This window comes from Leptosomus discolor, chromosome 1 (genome assembly GCF_034619465.1).
Source record: "Leptosomus discolor isolate bLepDis1 chromosome 1, bLepDis1.hap2, whole genome shotgun sequence".
Taxonomy (NCBI): Eukaryota; Metazoa; Chordata; class Aves; order Leptosomiformes; family Leptosomidae; genus Leptosomus; species Leptosomus discolor.
Genome location: NC_141391.1, coordinates 36,944,435 through 36,960,740, shown reverse-complemented (window position 1 = coordinate 36,960,740; position 16,306 = coordinate 36,944,435). Strand labels below are relative to the sequence as shown.

Here is a 16,306-nt window from a genome sequence, read left to right as displayed (position 1 = left end):
AACATCTGTTATACATGCAGTGTTCCCTGTAGAAAGAACTGAAACATGATGAAATATGCATCAAAAGTTCCCTATGCACTGAGGTACATTAAGTCCCTTTCAAACCATATGAAGCCCACTTGGGAAAGGGAGGTTATTTGAGTGCGGCAGCTGGAACAGGAGAAAGCAGCAGCAGGGAATGGAAACCAGCTGTTCTGCCATTCTGGAAATCAGGATGGGCAGTAGGTGCACAGAGGCTGATACACGGCATGCGTGTGTCACTGGTGTACAGAGATTAGGCAAAGTTTCACTAAGCAGTAATTAGTTAATCATGCTGCAGCTCTGTCTCTGAGCAAAGTCCATGTTAAATGCTGAGTACTATTACATTCTATCAGGGATTCTTGTTGTGAAGTACTACATAGTTCACGTTTCATGCGATTCTCTAACACAGTGAGCTCTTCCCATGAAGGAAGATGTTCGCAGAGAAAAGGCTGCGGAGGAGGTCAGCGCGAATGTTCCTTTTCAGTATGTTTTACTCAGGACTAGGCAGTATATTACATCCCCACACTTGATTATGGCATCATAAAAAGCAGGGCTAGAGTGGATCCTCTGGTCCTGGGTAGGTTAAAATAAATCTAGGTTATCACTGACAAATGTGTATTTAACCAGTTTTAAAAACCTCCATGAAGGGGTATTCTTTAACTTATATTTGTAGCCTGCTTCAGTGCCTAGCTATCTTTATAGCAAAGTTCTCCTTTGTATGTAACATAAATAGATCTCCTAGCAAATGAAACAAAAAGAAAAGAAAAAGCAATCACCATCCTGTTTATAACAATTTTATATACACAAAGACTTGTATTATGTTTCACCCTAGTCTTCATTTAAACAAACACAAGTTCTAAACAAAAACTTCTTTCAAACTTCACCCACAAGCCCTGTTTCATAAAACTCCATTTTCTGCTGTTATTCTACTTCTGTTGATTTTGAATTTGTCCAGATCTTCCTTAAAAATATACCTACAAACTGAGGACGGCAGCTGTTTCACTAATTAGTGTGCTGCAACTCTTGCCCAAATTAAACCAGGACATAGGAGAAAAGTAGTATGTACACAGAAAAAGGGCCCAGAAAAGGACGGACTGGATTACTGTATACAGAAATTAGGAGATACTCTTTGTTCCAGAAGAACAAAATACAATTAGTGTTATTCCAACTGAAGCATTGATGAATGGAATAAACAACTCCCATCTCTTATTTAAGACACTTCTGTTTTGTCTTCCCCAGCTGGACATAAAAATAATAATAACTACAGTCCAAGTTCAGGTTTCCAACTAGTATGCATCAGCTTCATGGTAACTGCATCTGCAGAATATTCCTTCTTTTTGGTAACAAGAATGTGGCTGGAATATGCAATGGGATTGTGCTAAAACTTGACTATTATTACTGTTTATCATATCTGTATTTTCTGCTGACTCAGTGAGAGGATATATGATCATACAATGATGATTTAAAATGAGAAAGGAGATGATGTATTTGTTTTAATTGTCTCCTTTGTATAATTGAATAAACACACACATATATATATATATGTTTTTTAAACTATAATTCTGTGCAAGCTAAATTAAAAGAAAACTGTAAGTACACCATACAAGGACATTTTCAGACACAGACTGAGACAGGAATAGACTCTCTAGTCCCATTACAGTAGTTTCTATGATATTTAGTATCCATCCAATATATGAATATATGCCCTAAAATTTTCATTAACAAAAGTAAGCACAGGCAGAGAACATCCATTTACCACCCAGGGAAATGCACAAAGCCTGAAACAATGAAAACTATCTATTTTCTGATTTCCTTGTCTCAAAAGTTGTTGATCTTTCTATGCCTCCACTTTTCTTTCAATTTATGAAAAGAATCTGAAAAGAAGAAATGTTAGCTGAAGATAATGATTTTGACATAGAAGGGCCTCATCTTACTGAGAACCACAAATCCTTCTCTTGCTCTTCTAGTGGGAATAAAGTGAAAAGATAACTTATGGATTCTAAGCCTTGCAAGAACAAACTGCAGTAGAATGACTGTGCTCAGCCCCAGGAAAGGCAGTGTCAAAACAGAGAGTACAGAACAGAAGTAATGAGATTTACACCAGTGACAAGGGAGGGATATTCTGCTTTGGTGCCTCTAAAGTAAAGCACGAAGAAATGAGCACCAACAACTACAGCACCCAGATATTACAATTTATACTCACATCTCAGCTATGAGACTTGTGGTCTTGAAGTGCATGTTATGTATTAATTTGCAAATAAGCTCATCAAAGAAAACACTTCTGAAATTTATTAGTACTTTCACCGGTACAGTCTCAAACTTTTAAGGTGTTAGTAATGATATATCTAAATTGATTCGATGGTGAAGCTTACAATGAAAACAAAATACAGGGCAAAAACAAAGACAATTTTCAACTACTGAATTAATTTGTAATTATAAAATAAGTCAAAATTATTGGGGTGGGGGGGGGTGGGGGGGGGGTGAAAATACCTGAAATATGTAGCGTAACACAACAAATGGTGCATGGATGAAGATGTGCTGAATGGCTATAATCCCTTCTTTGAGTCACAGTGACATGTTTTGTGTGTGTAAAGAAGTTTCTGCATGTTTTGAAAGTCAGTTATAGAAATTTCCCCCTTAATTTGCAGCTAAATACATTAATTAAGTGTGGGACATGTTATTCACCAAACTTCACTGCTACCACATACATGATGATAATAATCTGCCAGATGTTGAAACATGCACTTGATTAAAAACCTGGTTTGGCAGAACCCAGCTCCAGTTGAAAAGCAGGATAATAGGCAATAACAGGTGGCAATAATAGGCTAAGGTTCTCTGATGCAAAGGGTATTCACTGCCACTTCGGCTGCAGAAGGTTTACATTCCTATTCTATTTCCTATCTATGAAGGCAGGTAAGTAAGTAGTTGAGCATTAAACTAATCCATCCCTTCTTCATCAGGATGCCACTTCACTTCCTTTTCTGACTTCTTTTTGGACAAACACCTGCTTCCTCAAACCTCTCCTTCCTCACCTGGGTAGCCTTGCCTGAAATCCAAAGCTGCTCACGTACTTAAAGAAGAGCACACTACAGAAGGAAGCTCTGCTTGAGAACAATCCCGTCTCTAATGAGGGATCACCAAAGCACACCTGGTTATTGTTCCACCTGACATCACACAGTGTCACTCATAAATCTAGACTCGATATTGGAATAACTGAAATGTAAAAAGCGAAACTGAAATGACTAGTAGACAGTCTAAAAATAAAACTCAAAATCAGAAAGAAACTCAACATAACTGCAACAGAGGGAGAAAGAAATCTTTAATGCTCTGAGTAAATAAAAGTTCGTAGTTTTGCCCAAATCCATCATATAATTTGCTCAACACATAATACAGCAACAGATATGTCATAGATTACTGGGTATTAACATAAGAAAGGTTATGACAATTATCTGTACAGCAAAGGCAACTGACCTGTATTCCTCTCTTTAGTTCATTAACTTAGGTTCAAAGGGAGAATATCACTCTGATCTCTCAAAAAGGGCATTACAGAACATTTGCACAGCCTACCTCAGCCTAAGTAAAGAATTCTTGCAAAAGTGTTACCTAGATCATCTTTAAATGAATGTTTGAGATCAAGGAACATTTGAAACTTTTAGGAATACTCCTCTGACTAAAAGTAAAATACATTAAATTAAGAATTAATATCAATAGAAGTTTCAATATCACCATTCAGCAGGGACTTCATGAGAAGGATGATACCAACAATAATGCTGCTAATTCTTTTAAATTTAGAAATACCATTTCACTGAACAAAATACAACAGAAAAGTGAGAAGAAAATACTGGCAGTGACTTAAATGTCATAACGAATTTGTTGAACACACTAGAGTGGACATTGAACAAATGTAAATATGGCCGTATTCTTCATAACATAAAAGTCTGTAATTCTACATACACTTTTAGTCTTATATTAAAAATCCCACTATTAGAATGAGGCCAAAACCAAATATCTCCAGGGTGTGGATAACAAATTTTGTCAATCAGAAGCAGTTACAGAATAGATGAGCTGGTCTTTGACCTATGCCAGTCTTCATCTAGGATCACACATGTGCTTGCATAAAGCACAGAAGCCAAAGAAAGGAAAAGAAAAACATGTGGAAAAGAACAAATGAAAGGGGTAAAAAAAATCTCATTTTTTGTGAGCTTCACTGAATTATTTCCAGAATTTACAGCTCTAGAAACAGATACTACTACTAAGTCATACTAAGAAAACGAAAGAGAGTCCTAGTACAATTAGGTTGCTCTTTTAGCTTTCCTGGATAAAAATTAATCATATGAAAGTGAAGAATGGGTATTGCATGCAAGTCCTGACATACAACAAGTTAGCATCTTACCAGACCATGTTAGGGGTAAGCGAGTTGGAAAGGACAACAGTCCTGGACAAAAAGACTCTTAGGTGGTGTCAGACCAAGCAGTGCAGTCTGACAGCTATTCACATTCTGGGTACAGAAAGAATGTGATAGAAGATGTTGTGTCCAGGGAAAAATCCTACAGGAGGAAGCGATGTTGAACAAAATATTTCACAGGTTGTGTCAGCTCTGGAGGAACTCACAGCCTCCATCACTTTCTCAGTAGAGGCCATCACCAGCTCTGAGAACTTTGAAAAGAAATATTTCTCCAGTCTCCCGTTATCTCATTAAGCTGATGTACTCACAAAAGAACCCATCATCCCCAATGGCATGGAAAGCATTGGTGATGATGTCAGACAGCAGAAATTTGCTTGATGAACTTTCTGCACTTATCAGTCTAGACTGATTCTCACTCAGTTAAACAAAATGGATTTTAATTATCCTACAGACTCAAGAAAGGTTATGGCAAACAGATCACTGGATAGTTCAGAAAAAATCTTGGTAAAAAAATCGTATAATTATCTGATCTGATGCAGATTATCATGCAGGATACTTGATTACAGATATCATTCTTGTTTAGAAATTGAGGATATGAATGTGTAAGTTACTACAGACTCATTCTGTGAATGTATTCGTGGACAAACTCAAGAGTTAACAGTATTCATAGAGATTCTGTAACACTGGTATAGTTTTTATTCGTAAGACTTGCATGCAGGACTGCATCAGCTTTGATGCAAATGTATTTCTGTTGTGACAATGAAGAAAGAAGTATTATATTTTTAAGTTATATTTAATATCTTTTTTTTTTTTTTTCCTGAAGATACCTTACAGGTTTTTTATATTAGTCATCTATAATCTTAGATTAAAACGGTGCTGTTCTACAGAGAAGCCTGGTGAGAAATAGAAGTCCTAGATGAGTCTCTGACACCAACATTGGGGAGTTTTATTTTACCCTTCCTCCAAGGAGGAGTCTCCACTTGGCCTTTACTCTCAAGATCCAAGCTACTGTTAACGGGGCAACAGCAAAAGCAGAAATGCCCCCTCTATAGGATACAGGTGTGAACGACAAGCAAAAGTGTTAAAGTTGCAATTGCACAGTGATAAAGCAAAAACTGAACAACAAAGCTGCCAAATTTGTAGATACTTAATCCTTTGGATATTTTTGCCAATAGCATGAAAATGTGGATTTATGTTAAAGCAAGAAAACACAGACAGAAAGAAAAACAAGAAAAATGAAGGAAAAATTGCTGGGAAAATCTAACAAAAATAATGATTTATGAGTAACTACAGAAAAGTCCATAACTCTGTATTCTTTTACTGATTATAAGGTAAAAATATACATGATTTACTAAGAAAAATTGTAAAATATACATCTTGCTCTTGTACTACTTCCTTATAGATATCATTTATGGTTTACGACATGATTTTCAGCTTTGGATACATTTTCAAGAGATACAGATTATTGCTGTTATACTTAAACCATACTGAACAAAAGGATTATTCTGTTATTTAAATATAAAATCAGAATAATATATGCTACTTCAGGTGGAACAAACAGGTAACTTGACAGATGTATTCAAAACAATTAATTCTTGTAAGACTTCTAAGTAGGGCGATCTCAAACTGTCCAAACTACCTATGGGGTTTAAAGCATCAGCAACAGAAGTGAAAAAAGCGAGATAAACAAAACAAATCTATCTAAAGACATTCTATTGAAAGAGTAGCAGGCCTATGTAACAAGCTGCTTAGTAAGGCAGCTGATTCAAATAGCATAAGTAAGCTTAAGAGACAGCTAGATATTTTTATGCAGAAAGTGGCTTGGAATTCACAGCAAGAGAATATATGGTTGAGATAACTAAAATAGGGCATGCTTATTTTAACACAAGACTTACTATCCTGATAACTTTTATTGGCTTGGGGTTTTTTCCCCTTTATTTCGATTAAGGCCAAGTGATGAGCTTTTATAAGCATTTTGCAATGATAACCAAATTGCATTATCTTTCCCACTTGTGTGAATGTTTACAATCACCCCCAGACAAAACTTGCTATCTGGAGATATTTTCCTTAAAATTAAATATTTTAATAGTAAACTTACTGAGGCTTTACCATCCACTGTTTTCACTATTTGAGCACAAATTATAAAGAAAGCTTGATTGCCTCCCATCCCATGCTGAAATCAGAAGATATCTTGTTTACAAAAACTATTTTTTCATTAAATTTCCTACTACTCTGTTACTGACAGAAGCATAATTGCTGTAGTGCTACTGACACAATTTTTGTCTCAATATGACCATTTAATTTTCAAGCTGTCTAGGCTACAGTTGCTCACAACTGTAGTTAAACTACTGGTACTGCTAGCATTCTTATTTCTATCATGAGTAGAATTGGACCTGTGACAATAGCATTTGGAATTACATAGAGGATGTCGAAGTCAAGCTTAAACTATTTTTAAATCAGGAATCTCAAGTCAAGATCCTGAATTCACAGTTAATCCTGACCATTTTTCAAAAATGCCAGAAGATCTAGTAATTAGCACAGTTCTAAAAGCAAAAGTTAAACTATTTTGAATATCCTTAAACAATCATAATCAAGCCTGAAACTTTGCTACAAAATAGTGAATTCCCACCCCTGCGCACAACCCAAAATGATAACAGAACCACAACTTCTGATATTGCTTTAGGCACTGCCATAGACAATTGCTTCTAGCAAGCTGTCCATTTCATTTTCCTGGAAAACAATTTTTCTCTAAAGAAAATGCAATACTTTTTCTATCCTACTCACATAAATCGTATTTCTCACCTTCCTTCAACTTGGCTTATGACTAGAGAAAGCAATTTTGTTTATCTTCTTTCAAAAGAGAAAAGTTACTTTGGGCAAAAAGCCCTAATCTTACTAAGCTCAATGACAAGTAATCATTGATTTCATTGGGAACACTACATTGCATCACATTTGTTACTGCAACGATCTGTAACCCCGTAAGGTGCTCGCTGCATGTTCAGTTTTCATAATATGGCAATGATTTTATTACAGCACACTTGAGACAGAAGAGTTCATACAAGTAAACAAATGGGTATTATTACCATTTGTAATTATAGGGGGGGGGGGGGGGGCAGGGAAAGTAGTTTGTCTCGCTACCCTCATTCTTTTTTTTTTTATTTTCTTAATAGAGGATGAATGAGGAGCCGACCTAGAGCTTATGGGTCAGGATTAAAGGGGGACAGGGACAGGTGATATTATAGTGGGGTCTGCTACAGACCACCCGACCAGGAAGACTGAGCAGATGAGGCCCTCGGTTGACAGACAGGAGCAGCCTCATGTTCACAAGCCCTGATCCTCATGGGGGACTTCAACCACCCCGATATCTGCTGGAGGGACAACACACCAGGGCATGAGCAATCCAGGAGGTTCCTGGAATGCGTTGATGATAACTTCCTTCTTCAAGTGATAGAGAAGGCAATGAGGAGAGGTGATATGCTGGACCTTGTTCTCCCCAGCAAGGAGGGGCTGGTGGGGAACGTGAAGCTCAAGGGCAGCCTTGGTTGCAGTGACCATGAGATGGTGGAGTTTAAGATCCTTAGGGCACCAAGGGGGCCCCACAACAAGCTTGCTAGCCTGCACTTCAGGAGAGCAGACTTTGGCCTCTTCAGGGATCTGCTTGGTAGAGTACCATGGGATACAGCCCCGGAGGTAAGAGGGGGCCAAGAAAGCTGGTTAATATTCAAGGATCACCTCCTCCAAGATCAGGACTGATGTATTCCGGCAAAGAGGAAGTCAGGCAAAAATGCCAGGAGGCCTGCGTGGATGAACAAGGAGCTCCTGGACAAACTCAAACACAACAAGGAAGTCTGTAGAGGGTGGAATCAAGGCCAGGTAGCCTGGGAGGAATACAGAGAAACTGTCCGAGCAGCCAGGGATCAGGGTAGGAAAGCCAAAACCCTGATAGAATTAAATCTGTCCAGGGACATCAAGGGCAACAACAGAAACTTCTATCGGTATGTTGATGACAAAAGGAAGACTAGGGAAAATGTGGGCCCTCTCCGGAAGGAAATGGGAGACCTCGATACCTGGGATATGGAGAAAGCTGAGGTACTCAATTACTTTTTTGCTTTAGTCTTCACCGGCAAGTGCTCCAGCCACACCGCCCAAGTTGCAGAAGGCGAAGGCAGGCGCTAGAAGAATGAAGAACTGCATGCTGTAGGAGAAGATCTGTTTCAAGACCATCTGAAGAACACGAGGATGCACAAGTCCATGGGACCTGATAAAATGTATCCGTCAGTCCTGAGGGAACTGGCAGATGAAATTGCTAAGCCACTTTCTGTCATATTTGAGAAGTCATGACAGTTCAGTGAAGTTCCCACTGACTGGAAAAGGGGAAACATAGCCCCCATTTTTGAAAAAGGAAAAAAGAAAGACCTGGGGAACTGCAGACCAGGCAGTCTCACCTCTGTGCCCAGCAAGATCAGGGAGCAGATCCTCCTGGACATGGAAAGGAAGGCACATGGGAAATAGGGAGGTGATTCGTGTCAGCCGACATGGCTTCATTAAGGGCAAATCATGCCTGAACAATTCAATGGACTTCTACAACGGGGTTACAGCAAGGAAGAGCAGCTGACATCATCTATCAGGACTTGCGCGAAGCATTTGACACTGTCCCTTAAAAGATCCTTGTCTCTAAATTGGAGAGACATGGATTTGACAGATGGACCACTCAGTGGATGAGGAATTGGCTGGATGGTTGCACTCAGGGTTGTGGTCAACAGCTCAATGTCCAAGTGGAGACCAGTGATGAGTGACATTCCTCAGGGGTCAGTATTGGGACTGCCACTGTTTAACATCTTTGTCAGTGACACGGACAGTGGGATTCAGTGCACCCTCAGCAAGTTTGCAGATGACACCAAGCTGTGTGGTGCAGTCGACACACTGAGGGGAAGGGATGCCATGCAAAGCGATCTTGACAGTCTTGAGAGGTGTGCACATGCAAACTTCACGAAGTTCAGCAAGACCAAGTGCAAGGTCCTGCACGTGGGTCGAGGCAATCCTAAGCACAAATACAGGCTGGGCGATGAGTCGATGGAGAGCAGCTCTGTGCAGAAGGACTTGAGGGTGTTGGTGGATGTAACACTGAATATGAGCCAGCAATGTGCATTTGCAGCCCAGAAAGCCGATCACATGCTGGGCTGCATTAAAAGAAGCATGGCCAGCAGGTCAAGAGATGTGATTCTCCCCTTCTACTCAGCTCTGGTGAGACCCCGCCTGGAGTGCTGCATTCAGCTCTGGGGCCAGCAACATAAGGCATGGACCTGCTTGAGTGGGTCCAGAAGAGGGCCACAAAGATATTGTGGGGCTGGAGCACCTCCCCTATAAGGACAGGCTGAGAGAGTTGAGGTTGTTCAACCTGGAGAAGAGAAGGCTCCAGGCAGACCTTATAGTGGCCTTCCAGTACTTAAACAAGGCCTACAGGAAAGATGGGGAGGAACTCTTTATCAGGGAGGGTAGTGATAGGACAAGGAGTAACAGTTTCAAACTGAAAGAGGGTAGATTTAGATTAGATATTAAGAAGAAATTCTTTACTGTGGGGGTGGTGAGACACTGTAACAGGTTGGCCAGAGAGGTTATGAATGTCCCCTCCTTGGAGTTGTTCAAGGCCAGGCTGGATGGTGCTTTGGACAACCTGGTCTAGTGGAAGATGTCCCTGCCATGGCAGGGGGGCTGGAACTAGTTGATCTTTAAAGTCCCTTCCAACTCAAACCATTTTATGATTCTATGATTCTATAAAAATTCACATAAACACCCACTGCTGCCGTTCAGTGGCTGACCGTACTTAACATTCACAATTCAATATTTGTTTAATAAGAACATGAGGAATTCATATGAGCCACTGGAATAAGTTTATTGATGAATGGGGCCCCTCATCTAGATGTAATGACAAGTGCAAACCTCTGTATAACACTTTTCATTACAACGAAAATATGAAACAGGAATGGTTGGCTTAATCTGCTTACTAGAGTTTCTATGTTTTCACCAGTATTGAGTTTGATGCTGCTGGACAAACTTCAAAATTATGAACTTTGGCCACATCATCCTCTTGTAAAAAACCACACATTTTTAATGTGAATAGTAAATCATTTTCCTAATGAAACTTTTAAAAATTTTAGAACTCTTTCATGGCTATACTTGATAGATAGAAATCCCTAATTTTGTCTTTTTCTAACACAAACCTGAGAAAATTAGACACACACTCAAATAGCTTCTTAAAAAAAAAAAAAAAAGTCTAGTACTGCATCTTTATACAGATCAATGTCCAATTATAAGCACAGAGTTGCTGTGGCAAAAGGTCAGGAAAAAATAATCTTTCTGGCATTTATTACTTGGAAAATAAGGTCATATATAAGGTCAGCCTTCAAATATATATAGAATAAATTATACTGCAGCATTCTAAATATTCTTCACGGTAAAAATTATATTGCAATTTCAACATAATCTGAAAAATGAAGTTGAACGTGTATTTCCTTATGGCTGTACTACAGAACAGACTAGGCTAAGAGGCAAATACCTATGTCCAATTACTCAATAATTAATAAAAAACTTGTATTTCTGCTTAATTATAAATATAGCTTCTCATTAAGGATGACTTATTTAATAACCTTTTAACTGTCTTTAACACTGAATCATCTTCCTCACAACAAAATGAAATAATAGTAAACATACAAAATATTTAAAACTAATTCAGTGGTGCACTTCCTTCTTGCTTACAGCTTAGAAGTGAAACACAAACACACATAAAGCTGGAGTACTCAGTCTGTCTGACGCTTTTAAAAAACCAGAAGTGTCTCTTGAAATAAAAGACTTCATAATTAGATAAAACACATCTGTAAAAAAAATGAATTGGACACAGAGTATGAGGAAATAAACACGCTTGTTTGTCAGAATTAATGCTTGCAGAGCACTATCATTGTCCTGACATAAGTCATTTTAGCTGTTTCACAGACGCTCATCTTTGGTACCTCCACAGGATGTGAATGAAATTATACTGAAAATCAGATTATGTTATTATTTGACACTTCTCATGCTACTATTAATTGTAAAATCAACATTACAAATAGGAAAATACAGCCATGAAATGAAAACAGCTTCTGATCCATTTTTCCTCCTGTCTGATATCCCAAGCCTCTTTTCTTTTCCTCTTCTTCAAACTATGTGAGGAATGTAAATGACTGGCATTCTTTTATCTGTTGCAGTCATGTCTAGTTTGAATTTCCAAATCACGCTTTGGCAGAAGGACTGTATATAATATATCACAGGCAATGCCAGTGGAGATAAAGTATATTCTAATCATTTTAGAAAAGTACTATTTTTTATTTTTTTTTTAATCTATTTTGGGTGCTTGCAGTTTCATTTCATGTTCGTTCTGAAAGATACTGAGCGTTCTTTGCTCTGGGCTAGCTACAAGATTTACTGTTTTCTCTGATAGTATTATCAGTGGGCTATTCCACCCTGATAAACCGCAACTGCAATACTAATAGGTTTATAATGATGGCTTAAACTCTACGCTTTTGTAAGCATTGGCAGATTCACTCACCTTGTTCAAGTGGCTGGCTTTTAGTTGAAGTAGTTTTCATCTTGAGTGCCTCCCTAACAGACATGTCACAGCAGGAGCCTTTGTTAGTGTCTTGGTCACTGTCAGCCTGATCACTGTCCCCATGCCCGCTGTCCCTCAAGCTGGCTCTTTCTGGATCCTTGAACGTGGAGCTACTGAAATACATATTTAAAAAAGAGAGAGAGAGAGAGAGAGAGAGAGAGAGTTGTATTTACTTGTTCTAAGTTGAATTGTACTCTCTGGCAAAGCAATTTTGACAAGAATGCAAATGGGGAAGCCGAGAAAGTTATTTAATAGGCCTTACCTTTGAACAAACTGCTGCCTGCTGCCCATGTAATTGGGCTCTGCGGGAAAATTGTCTGTCTGTGAAAGAGAAGGAAAAAAATACGTATAGTTGTACACTGGACAAATCTCCTGCAGAGCAACAAGATTTCCTAGAGGAGAAATGATTAATAATTCAAAAATTCCCTTAATCTTCAGATTTGTACATTTTAATTAAATTGGAAAATGCTGGCATGTAATTATGTGCTCAGAACAATTAAATGATTCCGGTCCACAAATTACCTGCTAAAGTAAACAATGAGGCTCCAATAAGTGGCATTCTCTGTTAGTAACCTGACAGATGACACTGTTTATATTTTTTCATTAGTTAGATATTAAGACTGATGGTTATTGAAAATGAGAGAAAAAATTACTTTTGCATATTACAAAAGTGAATTATTCAATAATACTAATTTTTAATCATAATTACATCATCTACTGGGGTTCTGAAGCTCTTACTGCTAATAGAGTTTCATATATTGCTATATTACTCTTGAATTAAAAAAAAAGGCAAGAAAAGCAAGAAAATTTGTGGCTGATTATCTGTGGGGGGGTTTAAATGCTACTGGAAAATTGCAAGCATGAAAATATTTGTATTTTCTCTCTTTAATTTTCATCAGTATTAATAGCTGTGTCAGAATAATGAGAACCACACATGCAAACAAGAACATTAAATGATTGTTGTAGACAAGTTGTTTTTAAAAGAAGGTACTTTCATTAAGTCTGTCATGAGTATATTTTTAGTAGCATGAGCTAAGTAACTGTAGAAGCAGAAGTATTTACAGCGTCCAGACCAACATGGACTCCTGCCAAAGGGAACTGAATTACCCTTGTATCATCAGCTGAAGTTCTTTGGGAGAAAGAGACTGCATCTTTCACAAAACTCCATATACTGTACATTCACACATGTCACTTCTTGCAGCTGACCTAGTGACAGAGCTTCTACTGTTTTCTACATCACTTCATATCACACCACTGTGCTTCACAGCAGCTATGAGTTTTGCAACAGCATCTAGCGTATCAGTATTGGTAATACAGGCAGCGCTCAATTAATGGAGCAGAAGGCCCAAGGTAAGGTTTAATGTTGCACAACAAGTGTTTACACAAGTGACTAACTTCTTAGATATTTGGATTTCCCTGCCACTCTCCACTCCATTTTTTTTTTTTTTCTTTTTTACAGGTAGGTGGTAACTAGAAATATTTGCTACTTCTTGTATGGTTGGAATGTTAGAGCTTGGAAAAGATGCATGAAGTTACATCTGAAATTTAACAGTCACTGCTGTTTGCAACAGAAAACAGGTAGCCACCCCACACTCTCAAGGTACATGTGAAATAGATGTGGTTATATACCACAGGTAACTTGTGTGATTTAGGGAAGAGATGGAAGACAAAGAATTATCTTCTGTTCGGCATCTATGAAGTCAATTTACACTGTACTTCCTTCTTGTTTCTAGTTAAATCCTTTGGTTCAAGATTAGGATAATTACACACATTGTGTTCACATTTTGAGGCTGTTTCTACTTTGTGTGGACTACATAGCATTGTATACGTTGTTACAAAAATAATCTGATGTTTTATCAGTGAATTTTTATGGACAAACTGTATGACAGAATCAGTTTTTACTCATCTGTTTTCAAAATATAGCATAAAGCACCCATACTTATAATTCTAAATTATTTTTATCATATTAAATTGCACATAATTTGGAAATCTGGGTGTTTATGTCCCACTAGAGACTTGTTCTTTAGCAGCAGTATTAAAAGATGGGTTTATGAAAGTTCTTAAATACTGGCTAAGAAATGCAAACAATATGCTAGATGAGAAAAGGAGAGTTCTGAATATCTGGGACATTAAACTCAGTATTGTGTCACTGCTTTTCGAAGTCAGCATTTCAGAAGCTGATGATTTCAGCTATAGGTATACAAACTTTTTAAAATCTGGCCACTTCAATTAGGGGGCAGTTTAGTGCTTTGTGCTTAAAAACAGACAAGATCCTGGTTTTAATATACGCAACTGGAATAAAAGCTTATTTTAACTTTCAGCACGTTTCAAGTTATGAAAACAAACTTTGAAAACGATCAAAAAAAAAGAATGAAATGGAAGCATAAAGATAAATATTTCATCATTCTTATACGTAATCTCCTAAATGTAGCACATCATAGTTTGGAAGCAGCCTTAATTCTGCCATTTATTCTTTTCTTGTCGCAGATTGTAAACTCTCTTGCATGCAACAAATCTGCCTTATATATATGTACACACATATAATCATTATGACACTGACAGAGACCAATGCTTTTCAACCCAAATAAACCTCTACAATTTCAGATCACATGTCTATTTTCTAGGTCTAATATCTCAGCTATGGATGCCCAGGAAAACTGACCTTATGCTTTTACTTACGTAAGACATCTGCCTCCTCCTAAACACAGCTGCTACTAGAATCAACATTTTCATTTTTTATGTCATTGTCAGGCAAAATGCCCGCTATAAACTGCCTTTTCATCAATTCTGTGCCACTAGAAAAGTCACGACTTTTGCCTTGAAATTAATTATAACACCTCCTTAAAGATGGTGCTAATAACTTATCTATAAGCTGGACCACAGTAAGAACTGGTCATACTTTTTGTTTCTGTTTTTTTTATAGCAAAAAAAAAAGCATTTTGCACACCCTGGACTAGACAAGATACAAATTTTAAAACAGAATCTATGACCACATCTTAGCTGCCATCCTAAAAATGGGAGCTCCTTCTGAGAATTTCTATATTTACAGTAATCATTAATGACCTTTAACTTGGTAATAATTTATCCAATTTCTTACATATTGTATTTTGTAGCTATGCAGTTGGGTGACATATTACAGTGAGTTCATTGCTGCAAAACAAATGTAAAAACATGACAACCATATACAGCCACAGAACTGAGTTTAATTCTTTTCATTCTGTTCTAAAAGCATTAGACCTTCTTCTAAGGACTATGATGCTTGTGTAACAGAGCACTCTGAGATACAGGCAGCAAAGAGGGAATTGCTTTATGTATGATAATATTTATACAAAAATTGGGATAATAAACAAACATTTAATTTTAAGGCTAGGCAGTTTAGAGGAATGTTAGAAACGTAAGCATCTGCTTCACAATGGATTACAGAGAGACATGAATGTCTAACTCCCTTAAACACTTTTTTTTTAATCCCAGCTGAAGTGAGAGGTCATATACTTTAAATTTTTACACTTTAACACGTATGGAAGTGATATTACACATTTCAGCTCATGCATTAACCATACCTCTTTACACTGCATAGATGTAACTAAGAAATGAGTGCTACTTTAAAAATCTATCAACAGCAAATAAACTCGTTGTTCTTCTCTGGGTTTACAGCCCTTTCTAGGAAATCAGAGCCACCATGTCTCTCTTTTTGCCTCCAGTTTTAAGGTAGGTTTCAGATCACCTGCAGGTAACCATCTAAAATCTAGTCACCTACATACAAGATAATTATTCCCATTTTGAGCATCTAGCTTTAGGTACGTACTGCTTCTGCAAATGACTCTCAAGAATCATAGAATCATACAATGATTTGGGTTGGAAGGGACCTTGAAAATCATCTAGTCAAACCCCACCTGCCATAGGCAGAGTCACCTTCCACTAGACCAGCTTGCTCAAAGTCTCATCCAACCTGGCCTTGAACGCTTCCAGCGAGGGAGCCACCACATTTTCTAAGGGCAACCTGTTCCATTATCTCACAACCCTTGTAGTGAAGAACTTCTTCCTAATACCTAGTCTAAATCTACCCTCTTTCAGTTTGCAACCATTGCTCCTAGTCCTATCACTAAACTCCCTGATAGTCCCTCCCCACCTTTCCTGTAGGCCCCCTTTAAGTACTGAAAGGCCACTATAAGGTCTGCCTGGAGCCTTCTCTTCTCCAGGCTGAACAAGCCCAACTCCCTCAGCCTGTCTTTGTAGGA

General features: G+C 38.0%; 1 protein-coding gene across 1 annotated transcript in view; it reads right to left on the bottom strand.

Moving 5' to 3' along the window:
• PCDH17 (protocadherin 17) overlaps positions 1-16,306 on the bottom strand; it is a 93,111-nt gene that overhangs the window by 53,063 nt on the left and 23,742 nt on the right. The window contains exons 2-3 of the mRNA XM_009961250.2: positions 12,331-12,389; positions 12,009-12,181 (exon numbers count right to left, since the gene is read on the bottom strand). Of these exons, the coding sequence (XP_009959552.2) occupies positions 12,009-12,181; positions 12,331-12,389 (232 nt within the window). The remainder of the gene's footprint in view (positions 1-12,008; positions 12,182-12,330; positions 12,390-16,306) is intronic.